At 44.1% G+C, this 14270-nt stretch overlaps 1 protein-coding gene across 1 annotated transcript; it reads left to right on the forward strand.

The window, feature by feature from the left end:
- The first annotated feature begins 12035 nt into the window (after positions 1 to 12035).
- LOC119211560 (POU domain, class 3, transcription factor 4-B-like) lies at positions 12036 to 13543 on the forward strand. Its single transcript, XM_037462555.2, has one exon. The coding sequence runs from the start codon at positions 12116 to 12118 to the stop codon at positions 13199 to 13201; it is 1086 nt and encodes a 361-aa protein (XP_037318452.2). The 5' UTR covers positions 12036 to 12115; the 3' UTR covers positions 13202 to 13543.
- Positions 13544 to 14270: the final 727 nt, after the last annotated feature.

Below are 14270 nucleotides of genomic sequence, written 5' to 3' on the forward strand. Positions count from 1 at the left end.
TGACTTACAAAAGGTTAATGAGGATGAAGCCTCCGTGAAAAAAAGGTCTGTAAAATTGACACAAAAAGTACTGCTTTCCAAACTAGGTGGCTTAGAGACACTAAGAAAATCCAAGTTAAGTAAAGCTGCCAATATAAAACAAACTATTCAAGGGTTAATGTGTCAGTCTGGTTATGAAGCTGAAATAAAAGGTAGCTTCAGCAAATATCAAGCTTTGATTAAAGACGCAAAAGTTGCACATAACCAACTGCTTGAGTTGCTACCCGTAGATGAAAAGGAAAGGCATGAAACCTGGTTCAAAGCAAAGCTGTTAAGTGTGAACGAATTTTGCCATTGCGTAGAAAATCGTTTTAAGAGTGCAAATAATGGTACTACTGAAACCGTTGCCCTTGAGGATGATATAGAGCCAACGGATAGTGTATCAAATGTTGGTACATCATCATGCACTAAAAGCCGTACCAGTGAAAGATCAAGTCGATCAAGCAAAGCTGCATTGGAAGTTGCGCAAGCAAAAGCCAGGAAAGCTGCACTCATAGCACGTGCAGCAGCGTTAAAAAAGAAACATGAATTGGAACGGGAGGTGGAATCAATAAGGAAAAAACTGGAACAGGTGGAAATGGATGCTGAGATTGAAGCCTCAGATGCAGAATTGGCAGTACTGCAAACATTTTCAGATCAGGATGGTATGGAGTCGTACTTTGAGAAGCAAAAATCAAAAGAAAGCCCTAACATTTCTGAGGCGAAGTTTGAAAAATCTACAAGATTGATGAGTATTAAAGGTTTATCTACTGCTAATGTTGCACATGCAGTTGATGACAATTCTACACAACAGATTCTGCAAAGGCAAAATGAAATATCCGAGCTGCTCTTACAACAACACAAAGCAAGCCAACTGCCGCCTAGACAACTACCTGTTTTCGAAGGTGACCCATTGAAGTTCAAAATGTTCATGCAAGCTTTCAAGAATTCTGTGGAGGAGAAAGCTGCATCTAAAGGGGATTGCATGTACTTTTTGGAAAGGTACACCAGGGGGCGTCCTCACGACCTTGTGCAAAGCTGTTTACATATGAGTGCGGAGAGAGGTTTTGAAACAGCTAAAGCTCTCCTACGGGAACACTTCGGCAATGAAACAAAGATTACAGCAGCATATATGGAAAAGGTTCTCAACTGGCCTGTGGTGAAGCCTGAAGGTGTTTTGTTTCTACAGGACTATGCATTATTTCTACGTGGATGCTATAATGCAATGTCAGATTTGGAGGACATGAAAGAGCTGGACTTGCCGGCTAACCTCAAAATTATTGTTTCAAAACTTCCTTTTAAATTAAGGGAAAAATTTAGAAGTTCTGCTTGCGGTATTCGGGAGCGACAACTCCGCAAACCTAACTTTAAAGACGTTGTACACTTTGTGGAATATGAAGTAAAAATCTTGTCTGATCCTATTTTTGGTGATATTCAAACTACTGAAAGAGAGAGGCAGGTTAAAAGGGATGTGTATACAGCCAAGTCTAGGTCGAAGCAAGGTAACTTTGCTACAAACGTCTGTGCTGTTAGCAACGTGCAACGCAGGGACACACAGGAAGGTAAACACAGGGAGAGCAACATCGGCATCAATTGTTTATTCTGTTTGCAAGATCACAGTCTGGATGAATGTCAACGACTTGCAAAAAATAAACATCGTGAAAAGATCAACTTCTTAAAGGAAAAAGGAGTATGTTTTGGGTGTCTCAACATTGGGCATTTGAGCAAAAATTGCGATAAGCGGAAAACCTGTGCAAAATGCAAACAGAGCCATCCAACAGCTTTACACATTCACGTCAAACAAGTGGACAAATCGATGAACAGCAGTGGCATCTATCCCAAGGAACCTAAACCAGCTGTAAACCATACGCTTGTGTCAGCTCAGACATTTGGGAGCCAGACCGGGGCCGGTGGTAGTGGAATGCTCTCCATCCTGCCAGTTCAGGTAAAAGCACAAAAGGGCAACAAGGTCATTCAGACTTATGCTTTTCTGGACAATGGCTCGACATCCACATTCTGCTCTGAAGCTCTTATGCGTAGACTTAATCTTACTGGAACAAAGTCCAAAATAGGTTTGTTAACGATGAGCCCAAAGACATCAGTGTCAACATACATTGTGAATGGACTTGAAGTAGCTAGCCTTAATGGAACAAGGTACTACAGTCTTCCAAATGTTTACACACAGAAAAAGATGCCAGTTGACACAGCAAACATCATGAAACCAGAGGACATATCACAGTGGCCTTACCTTGATCACATTGAAATCCCTGAAATTGATGCTACCGTGGAGTTATTAATAGGTACTAATGCTTCAAAGTTGCTAGAACCATGGGAAATTGTGAATAGCCAAGGTGAGGGTCCTTTTGCTGTTAAAACCCTATTAGGGTGGGTGATCAATGGCTTAGGAAAGGATTCTAAAGACAATAGGAACGGCATTGGCTATCCTTCTGTTTCTGTAAACAGATTATCTGTAGAATCACTTCAGCTGTTATTGGAGAAGCAGTACCAAAGTGACTTCAATGAGAAAATCGCCGACGACAATGAAGAAATGTCAAGGCAAGAGGCAAGATTCATTAAAATAATGGATCAATCTGTAAAGTTAAAGGACGGACATTACAGTTTAAAGCTGCCATTTAAAGCCCAAGAGGTAACTCTGCCAAACAACCGTTGTATTGCTCAACAGCGCCTCATTGGACTAAGAAGGAAAATGGAAAGAAATGAGAAATTCCACCAAGAATACACAAGCTTTCTTGAAAATGTCATCAGCAGTGGCTATGCAGAAATGGTACCACAGGATGAGTTGCGTTGTGGAGAAGATAACCTGTTCTATATACCTCATCATGGCGTATATCACCCAAGGAAGGGCAAGTTGCGAGTTGTCTTCGACTGTGGAGCTAAGTTTAAAGGAACTTCTTTGAACGAACAACTTCTGCAGGGTCCGAACCTTACAAGTTCCTTAATAGGAGTGTTTCTACGATTCAGACAAGAACCAGTTGCTTTTATGTCTGATGTGAAGTCTATGTTCTATCAAGTTAGAGTGGCCGATGAAGACAAAGACTTTCTAAGGTTCCTGTGGTGGCCTAATGGAGATCTGCACAAGCAAGTTGAAGAATATAGAATGACTGTACATCTCTTTGGAGCAGTGTCGTCGCCTAGTTGTGCATGTTATGCTCTAAGGAAGACAGCAGACGACAGTCGGAATGGATTTTCGGATGAAGTGATTGACACGGTATATAAAAATTTCTATGTGGACGATTGTCTGAAAAGCTCACCGTCTGCGCAGAAAGCAGTACAGATTGTCCAGGACCTGACTGAACTTTGCCAGAAAGGAGGGTTTCATCTTACACAGTGGATAAGTAGCAGTCGCAAAGTCCTTGAAACAATTCCTGAGAAAGAACATTCTCAAAGTGTGAGTGAACTAAATTTGGACATAGACGAACTTCCGGTGGAAAGAGCACTGGGGCTACATTGGTGTCTGGAAAATGACAAGTTTAACTTCCATGTAAACTGCAAGGAACGGATGCAAACACGGCGAGGGATCTTATCAGTCACTAGTGCAGTGTACGATCCCTTAGGGTACGTTGCGCCAGTCCTTCTTCCAGCCAAGCACATATTACAAGAGTTGTGCAAAAGGAACTATGGCTGGGATGAAGAAGTTCCACAAATCTTAAAACAGCAGTGGATAAAGTGGTTAACTGACCTGAAAGAGATCTCAGAGTTCCGAGTGAGTAGGTGCTTGAAACCACATGACTTTGGAACACCAGTCCACGCCCAGTTGCATCACTTTGCCGATGCCAGCGAAAGGGGATATGGTACGGTAACTTACCTAAGGTTGCAGAACAAAGCAGGTCATGTTCATATTTCCTTTCTTCTTGGAAAGTCCAGAGTAACACCTCTTAAACCCGTAACCATTCCTCGTTTGGAACTCACTGCTGCCGTTTTGGCTGTTCGAGTGGACAGGATGGTAAAATCAGAGTTACAGCTTTCTTTGTCAGAATCCTGTTTCTGGACTGATAGTACTACAGTCTTAAAGTACATCAGCAATGAAAACAAAAGGTTTCGAACATTTGTGGCCAACAGAGTAGCCATCATTAGGGAATCTTCAGAGCCAGCGCAGTGGCGCTATGTTCACACAAAACAAAATCCTGCAGATGACGCATCTAGAGGACTGACAGTCCATAAGCTTTTGAACAGCAAAACATGGCTATCGGGTCCGGAATTCCTGTGGAGAGCAAGAGAAACATGGTTACAGTACGAAGTGGAGTCCACATTGGAGGAGGAGGATCCAGAGGTCAAAGTGGAAATCTCCACAAACGCAATAACCATTCAAGAGGATAATGCAACCAGCCAACTCATCACCTATTTCTCTGACTGGAAAAGGTTGAAAGTCGCAGTTGCATGGTTGCTGTTGGTCAAAGGGACTCTATTGGAGTTGAGTCAAAGAAGGAAGCAACTGGTGAAAGATGGAATGGCTAATCTTGATGTTGACAGAAAAATGTTGGAAGCCAGAAAGTCATTGAAACGAGAAGGTGTATCAACGGAGGATCTATTAGCAGCAGAAAATGCTATCCTTCAGTTCTGTCAGAGGGAAAGATTTGACACTGAGATTTGTGCACTAAAGACAGGAAAACCTGTTAAAGGGTGTAGCCCTATCTACAAGCTGAATCCTGTCTTAGAGGAAGGACTGGTAAGAGTTGGTGGAAGATTGTCCAGGACTGCAATGCCCGAAGAGAGCAAACATCCAGTCATCCTGTGTAAAGATCAGCACATCTCCATGTTAATTCTTAAACATATTCATGAACAGACAAGACACGGTGGGAGAAATTACATCCTTTCCAAATTGAGAGAAAGGTTCTGGGTAACTCATGCCAATGCAGCGGCAAGGAAAATCTTGTCAAGTTGTCCTTTTTGCAGACGTCACCAAGGAAAATTGTGTGACCAAAAAATGTCGGATCTCCCCAACGAGAGGATTACTCCAGACTTGCCTCCATTTACTAATGTGGGAGTGGACTATTTTGGGCCTATTGAAGTAAAACAAGGACGTTCTTATGTGAAACGTTATGGGGTTATCTTTACATGCATGGCCAGCAGGGCAATTCATTTAGAAGTGGCACACTCGTTAGACACAGACTCCTGCATCAGTGCTATTCGTCGATTCATATGCCGGAGAGGACCCGTGGCACACTTTCGCTCAGACAATGGCACAAATTTCACCGGTGCAGAAAAGGAACTAAAAAGAGCAATTGCAGAATTAAACCACAGATCAATTGAGAAGGCTTTAATTCATGACAATATCAAGTGGACGTTCAACCCACCTGCAGCTTCCCATCATGGCGGTGCTTGGGAAAGCATGATCAGACTGGTCAGGAAGGTCTTGGTATCTGTTTTACATCTACAGACTCTAACTGATGAAACGTTAGTCACAGTCTTATGCGAAGCCGAAGCAATCTTGAATGACCGACCAATTACGAGAGTTTCAGAGGATCCTAATGATTTAGAGCCACTAACACCTAATCATCTTCTTACTTTGAAAAGAAAACCAGTTTTGCCTCCAGGTCTGTTTGATCAAAAGGACCAGTACGTAAGACGAAGATGGAAACAGGCTCAATATCTTTCAGATTTGTTCTGGAAAAGGTGGACGAAAGAGTATCTTGCAACGCTACAGGAAAGACAAAAGTGGAACAAAACACAACGTAATCTTTTGGAAGGAGATATTGTTTTGATTGCAGATGCTACAGCACCACGAAATTCTTGGATGATTGGAAGGATTATTAAAGCCTTTCCAGACAAATCAGGCATAGTTAGATCTGTGCAAATCAAAACCAAAACAAATGTAATTGAAAGGCCAGTGACAAAATTAGGACTATTGGTAGAGCAGTCAATGTAAAAGTAAAACAAACGCACCAAAAGAGGGTCAATTTGTTTGTTTGTTTATTATTTTTGTTTGCAAACGTAAGTTTCGTTGTATGAATGTCTCCATACATGAATTGTTTATAATTGTCATGTCTTGAAGTGTCATGAACAATTAGGGGCCGGTTGTGTTGGAGCCATTCTGAATACTGCAATGGGATGGCGCTGTTTTTGCCACCAGCCTATTTAACACCAGGGCTAATTAGTGCAGGTGTGGCGCACAGCGAGGCAGATAACTTTTGACCGTGAGGCACGGCGGATTGTGAACCGAATTGTTTGTTTTTCTTTTCGTTATATAAATAAATGGATTGACATATCCGACGTTAAGTTAAGAAGTTTGAAAGTAAGTTATTTTTAGTTTAAGACACAAACAGCACGCCGGAAACCACGAGTACAAAACAACTTAAATGTGCGCCAACAATCGCTGTGTGTATTTCTCACCTGCCTCTGTGTGTACCGCGAGTGGAGGTTAACGCAGAGAGCTGCACGCAGAGAAACTCTCGCACTCCCACACACGCACACACATAAATTAGAGGCCAGCCAAACACAGCCGTGTCGTTTCCCCCAAATAGAATGAAGCAGGCAGACAGAGTGGAGTTTTTTTTATCATGTTTATTACGTGAGAACCTGTACAGGTCTTTGTGCTTCTCTCATCTGCTCGACAACTCGACTCAATTTTAAACACAGGTGTGGTGCGGTGGGTTTATTAAACTTAATCTGCTCCTGTAATTCATCTTCCTTCATTCACCATACATTAAGCCAGAGAAGTGATGTGGCTGGAGGGAGGGAGGGAGGGAGGGAGGGAAGCTCCGGCTCAGCATTCTGGTGAGGACTCTCTATAGAGGGGCAATGGGGTCACAAGGTGTTTGTGTGTATTTGGGGGTTAGTGAGAGAGTGTGTGTGTGTGTGTGTGTTAGAGAGAGAGAGAGAGAGAGAGAGAGAGAGAGAGAGAGAGAGATGGCAACACCATCGGTCCTCCAGGGCTTAGCAGGCTAATTAATAATGAATCCCAGAGAGTCTGTGTTTGAAATGCAGATGTGAAACTGCCGGCTCCGCCTGCTCCTTCAGAGGGACCTGTGTGTGTGTGTGTGGGTGTGGGAGAGGGGAGAGGGGGGAGGAGGGGCACAGGGGAAAGGATGTTGGTTGGAGGTTTAACTGTGGCAGAGAACTTGCTGATATTCAAGGTTTGAATCTGTTCATTGAATGTTGTAGTTAAAGAGAGAAGACTCTCTTTTAGCGCACTAGTTTCTTCAACAAATGCGTCACGTTCTCCTTCTTGTTGGTGCCAGCAGAGGCCTTGACCCCCCCCTCGCCCCCCACCCGAGCTCTTCTCCTCTCACAGCACAGAGGAGAAGAAGAAGGACGTGGAAGAGGGGCTGAAGAGCATATACATTTCTATAGACACTTCTTCTTCACTGCATGCTCTATAGGATACTGTGCGTGTGTTTGAGCGGCTTGAGGTTTAGCAGATGGTAATGTTATGTAGATTTTCACCAACCTTGCCTCCGCCGATGACCCAGGGACAATATACCCCCTCCAGCAAACAGCACCTGTAACACACACACACACACACACAGAATAATCGCTCACACTTTTCTTCTGAAGGAAGGAAGGCAGGAGGGAGAAGCCGTTTCAATTTAGTTCAGGTGTTTGAAATTATTGCGATAAATTAATTACAATATTGGACGGCCTTTGTGCAAAGTTGATGTTTGTTGTCCACCTCTAAAAGAGAAGCTGGAAGACTCTCCCACCTCAGGCCTGTGTTGTTTTGACCAAATTCATTTTCTCATTAACTATAAAACCCAAATATTTTTTACGCTAGAATTTGCATCATTGTTGGAATACTAATACAGTCCAAGTAATTGAAGCTTCACATTGCTCTTCATGTGTTTCAGTCCCTTCCAGGCTATTAAATGAGATTTAATGAAAAATTGTTGTCTTGCAATGACTTTCTATAAAATGAATGTTCAGCTGATTCATATTTTCAGATACATTTACTTGACATATCTGGACGTTTTCATCGTTACCACCTTTTGTTTTTGTTATTCTTACTTTCTTTGATTAATGTAACAGTTAATTAATTATGTATTTCTTATTAAATGCCATGATTTTAAAGTCGTTTCCTGCTGGTGCCACATGTATTCACTGCATTTCTTAAAATGTGTATTTTTCTTAACAAGCTCAGGTGTTTTTTTCTTTTCTTAATTTCCAAATTTAAGAACATTTACATGTATCTGATGATGAATCAGACAGCGCTTCTGTTAATTGCTTCGCTCGCTCTGTGATAACAAGTGAAGGAACCAACTAAGAGTCGTGTCACAATAGGGTTTGAGTCCCCTGGATTAATCACACTTCCGTATGGCATTATTGTATTGTTTGTTAAATGAAACGCTCACATTGTAAATATTAACAATTAAGTTTATTTTTCTCGTGACAGTTCGTGGAATATCGCAATCTCAACAGTGCTCCAAAAAGGTAAAATGGCACACTTTGAACACATTTACACGTTCATTGGGATTTCTCCACGAAGAAATTAAGGTTTCCCCCCCCCAAAAAAAGAGGACTTTCTCTTATAGAATCGTTGTAAAGCATAAACCATCCAATTTGACATAGAACCACACGCACGCGCACATAATAAGCCCGGAACCCGGAGTGTCTCGGCGCAGGTTTAACAAACGCACCGAGTCTCGTGCATTATGAACGTATATTTACACATGCGTGCTCTCGTGGGATGAGCCTTACCGTGTCCGAGGTGTTTCCTCCTCCTCGCTCCTGCTGGGAACACACACACACGCACACACACGCACACACACGCACACACACGCACACGCGAGCACACACAAGCACACTCACGGGCACGCAGGCAAAGGGGTGACATATCAGTAAGTGGGACCAGCCTGCGAAAGATGAAGCTCAAACGGACGTTTTTGTTGTTGTTGTTGATGATGATGATGATGATGAGGATGAGGATGAGGATGAGGAAAACAAAACGGCTCTCCGCTGACATGACGCAAGATTAGTTTCGGGCTTTGCTTTTGAGGAGCCGTCGTGTCTAATTTACGGTGTCACTGTCCTTTTATTAGCGACGTCACGGGTTAATGGGGATATCGATTTTTCTGCGTGGGAGCGTGTGAAATGTGCGTTGCGAGGAGGAGAGGAAACCAAACATCTCCACTCAAATCAAACCAAGTGTGAATTTCTAACTAGGAGTTAACATTGCGAAATAAATGAGAAGAATAAAGGCGTGTTTACTTGCTGGGTTCTGCTGCTGTGGCTCATAGGCCTGAAATGAGTGCACGCATGCATAATAGGGGCTATGAAATCATAAAAAAAAAAAATAATAATAATAATAAAACGGCGTGGAATGCAGAAGAGGAGATGTGTTTCACGGGGAGAGTTTTCAAAGGTCGTGACACTTAGTGACAGGTCCCGCCCCGAGGCCAACGCTGTCTCAATAGCAGCCTAAACCTGATTTATCTGCAGGCTGCAGTCTGCGGCATTAATCTGGAGAGGAGCAGCCAAAGAAAGAAAGTATAATTAAATAGAAAAAGAACACATACATTTTTCAAAAATATGCATCACCTTATAGGTAACTGACCCTCACATTTAGACTCCCACCCGAAAACATTTCACTAACTTTAATTTCATAATTTTAATTTTGTTTGACAATTTTCTTGAATGAAATAGCATAGGCCAACACAATAAAACTCGATCCTTTTGAATAGTTATAGCGAGATAGAAAATAAATATTACAAATGTCCTTGAAAATAACAAGCAGTTGGAAAGAGAGACAAACCAACTCTCCACAGGAGAATTAGCATTTTATTGTCCTCGGTTTGTGAAAACATGGTGATTTGGCAACACGAGTTAATCTTCTCTCAATACTCCATAAATGTAATGATTGAAAGTCGCTATTAATCTGGCAACATAGTTACTTTCCTCACTTAATCTTATATAATATTATTTAAGCGTTACATTATTGACGAATAGAAAGATACGTTAAATGTTTTAGGGGGGAATGCATCAACAGGCTACACATCTTTAGCTGAGAACATTAGTTTTTCTTCCTGAAGTATAACCATTCCACGGGTTAACAAATCCCTTTTTTTTCCATCATTTACTCTCATTTAAAACAAACAATCTCAATCATAAAATCATCCGCAGCAGATTCCGCCAAAAAAAAAAAATCACAGAAATAAACACAAAACAAGCAGCACAAACACGACAAACAAACCACAAACTGCCTTTGGAGTTAAAGACAAAAAACTTCAAGAAATTGTGACTCATTAGTTGGTGTTGTTCAGCAGTGATGTGGAGGGAGCCCGCGCTGCTGCATGGTGTAAGTGTAGCAGGGCTGGCTCGGGTTATCTGTGAATGGGCTCTTTATTGGAGGCGCGGAGCGGGGATTTGCCTTTTATTCGCCTCGCTATGGAAACGCGGCTTGACGGCAGAAAAATGTTGATGTGAATAAAAGGAATCGGCACAAGGAGCCTTTCCAGAGAAGCATCTGTTACACTTAGAAACTTAGACTATCGAGAGCAATACCCCCCTCTCAAAGTCCCCCTCTTATCTGCTCTATGCTACCAAAAAGAAAAGCACACATTATTTTGTAATAGCAAACCAGATATATTTAAGATGTTTTTTTTAAGTGATTCTACCCGTGGAAACAGTTAAGCCAATTTTAAAACCTAAAATTGTGTTCACGCCGACAGGCTCTATAACTACAATTCGTGATATTTCGGAGAATTCCTTATGCAAAATAAATTCCTATTAGTGTGTCATTTAATGTGACTCATAAGAAAATACAGGAATTGTTTTACTACTCGCATTGTGGCACAAATTTGCAATTCTGCATAATTCCATCCCATAATAACATGAAATAAAGCAATCCGGTTCAGTCAACTAGGCCACTCGATTAGCCAATCCCATCAAATATTCAGTCACTTTTAATGAAGTTTCCAAGTCAACATGAAGAATTCACACGCAGCACCAAGAGTGGGAACACAACCACGGACACATACATGTGTTGAATTATTTCCATCCATACAATCCACAGAGGCCCGTGGGCTACAAACGAGGCGGGTCTAAAGACGGTCCCTGTCGTTCCCTCACTGCGGCTGTCTATCACTCCTCCGGGTACCGAGGCGCCGTCCACACGTCCAGCCCGAGATTAGCTCACCTGCTCCGGCCCTCCTCTCAGTGTGTGCCGCGGTGTCTCTCGGCAAGCAGCTCCTCAGCACCCGGCCCTCTTTAATGACTTCCCGGTGGCTGCTGCCTTCTTTTATTTCTCCGAAATGTATGAAAATGTATGCAAATTTAAATCAAGCTTAACCTGGGCGCTAGGGCAATATGTTTAATGGAATTTTCAAACCAATAAGGGGACTGGGACGCGATCTAATGGCAAATATGATTACGGGGCCAAGTTATTTCTCAGATATGCAGATAGATCTTTTTCCAACTCTGACATGATTAGATTGTTAAAGACTGTGCACCGCTCTATGACGCATTAATGTCTTTGGAACAAGGAGGAAAACAGTTGAAACATGTTTGAGGGGGTGATTTTTAGTCTGTTATTTATAAAAGATCTTTAAAAATATAACATTTGCATAACAGGTCCTGGATGGGTTATTTCTATCTCAAATGGGTAGGATAACGAATGCCATGTGCTTAAAATGGTAAGAAGCTCATTCTAAAAACACCTCAGGAAGTATTTTCTAAAAGTTAATCTTTAGCAGTGAGAACTGCTCTTGGTCTGATTGTATCCTTCTAAATTACGTGCTGGCACGTTTTACAAATGCCATTGCGCATTAATCTCCTCCTTCGCACGCGCTCAAGGGTGACAGGAGCAGCAATAAACTCGTGCGTAAATCAGTTGGAAACTTTAATTAATAAACAGGAACTGCGCTCTACGCTCGCATCATTCAACAGCCAGACCCACTGGACCGGCACTCAGACTCACTTCCGGTTCGGCTGGCTGTAACCCTTTCCTATCTGCAGCAACACTTCCAGAGGCGGATGTTTGGGCATCTGCGCCGTCATTGGCCGAGGCGCGCATCAGTCGGTCTGTGAGTGGTGGTGCGGGCTGTCAGTCAAAGCCAGGCTGCTGCGGAGGCTCCAGAGAGAGGGAGATGTCAGAGGCTGCGCTGCTCCCTTCCCTCAGTAGCACCAGTGGGGTTCAGCAGCCAGCATGGCCACAGCTGCCTCCAGCCCCTACACCCTGCTCAGCTCCAGCCCCATGATCCACCCGGACAGCCAGGCCATGCAGCCTGCTAGCCCCTACAGAGGACACCAGAAACTCCTCCAGGGCGACTACTTGCACAGCGTCCAGGGCAACGGACACCCCCTCGGGCACCAGTGGGCAAGTAGCCTTTCGGAGGGCAGCCCCTGGTCGGCCTCCATGGAGCAGCAGGACGTGAAACCGGGTCGAGAGGACTTGCAGCTCGGCATCATCCATCACCGCTCGCCGCACGTAGCGCATCACTCCCCGCATCACAACAACCATGGTAACCACCCGGGAGCGTGGGGGACACCGGTGTCCCACAACTCGTCCATCACCAGCGGGCAGCAGATCAACATCTACTCGCAGACGGGCTTCAGTGTCAACGGCTTGCTGGACCACGGTGGCCTCACGCCTCCACCCAACCCGCAGGGGCAAGGTATGCACCCGGGCCTCAGGGACACACTTAGCCCCGAGCACAGCGACCTCGGCGGGCACCACTGCCACGACCACTCCGACGAGGAGACGCCGACTTCGGACGAGCTGGAGCACTTTGCCAAGCAGTTCAAGCAGCGGAGAATCAAGCTGGGCTTTACGCAGGCGGACGTGGGCTTGGCCCTGGGCACGCTCTACGGTAACGTCTTTTCCCAAACTACCATCTGCAGGTTCGAGGCTCTGCAGCTGAGCTTTAAAAACATGTGCAAACTAAAGCCGCTGCTGAACAAGTGGCTGGAGGAGGCGGACTCGACCACGGGCAGCGCCAGCAGCATAGACAAGATAGCCGCGCAGGGGAGGAAGAGGAAGAAGAGGACGTCCATCGAGGTGAGCGTGAAGGGGGTCCTGGAGACGCACTTTCTCAAGTGTCCCAAGCCGGCCGCGCCGGAGATCACCTCGCTGGCGGACTCGCTGCAGCTGGAGAAGGAGGTGGTGCGCGTGTGGTTCTGCAACCGGCGGCAGAAGGAGAAGCGCATGACGCCGCCCGGGGAGCCGCCGCACGAGGGACCCTATTCTCACGGCGGCAGCGCGGGGGACGCCTCCTCGTGCCACGACCTCTGACCGAAAGCGCCGACGCCGGCACGGACTCTCGAGCGCATGGCGCACCTCCGAGCCGTCCCGGCACAGACTCCTCCAGCACTGAACTACAACAACAACCACAATAACAGAGCTACCGGCTCAGCCTTCGTCCTTTTCTGACTGTCCCGAGGGGCATTTTGCTGTAGTGGCATATCAGACGTCACATTCTCAGATCGATTTTGAAGCCCGCCAAATTGTTTTCTACATCACGGATATAAATACAAAAATGTGCCTAATAACCTGCCAGCGCCTTTGGTTTGTGTCACCATTCCTCATCTGCTTGGTAACAATGACTGGTTGGGACTTACTTTTTTTTTTGGGGGGGGGGGGGGGGGGGTTGCGGGTGGGGCTTTTCTCTGGTGGATCAGCGGACTGAAACAATAATACCCATTTTCTTAATTGATTTGTTGCAGCACCGGAGGCCGTTTTACAGTCCACCTCGTGCGCCCCTCGGACTCACACACACGCTTTAGCTCTCTCCCCGTATTTACACTCACTGTGTTGTAACACACTCGTAGCACATCTGTAATTATTATTTTTTTCTTCTTCCGCTTAAGCAAATTAGGCCCTCGCTCCTGTCCTCGAGGTATTCCAACATAATAGCACTTGGAGATTGTTTTTCTTTTGATTTTTTTTATTTTTATTGAATTCCTCCCTGATGGCCTATAGCCCACGAAGCCACACACAGCTATTTAAAAAATTCATTTGTATCCGATTTCAATCATCTTCGACCATATAAACTGTGTGGACTCTAAAGCAGAGCCGAGAATAGAAAGAGGGGCTCACAACGCTATACACCTGCCTATAATTTTATTGTACGTTCAGTATCAAAATTTTATAATCTTAAATACTCCTGTTACTGGTTTATTTCTTAAGTATTTTTTCGATATATTGTACAGTTTTATATATTACCTTTTGAAGTCATTAATTTAAACAAATGCTCTTAGTTATTCATGTACTTAATTAGCAATGTAAAAAAACACAATATTTTCAGTAAGATTGAACTGTTTCGGCGGTCGTATTCCAAAATTTCGATGACAGCTCAAGTAAT

The sequence above is a fragment of the Pungitius pungitius genome, chromosome 2 (assembly GCF_949316345.1).
Source record: "Pungitius pungitius chromosome 2, fPunPun2.1, whole genome shotgun sequence".
Classification (NCBI taxonomy): Eukaryota; Metazoa; Chordata; class Actinopteri; order Perciformes; family Gasterosteidae; genus Pungitius; species Pungitius pungitius.

Bases quoted from the DNA above. Each gene is read 5' to 3' on its own strand.
- LOC119211560 (XM_037462555.2), top strand. From the start codon at position 12,116: ATGGCCACAGCTGCCTCCAGCCCCTACACCCTGCTCAGCTCCAGCCCC.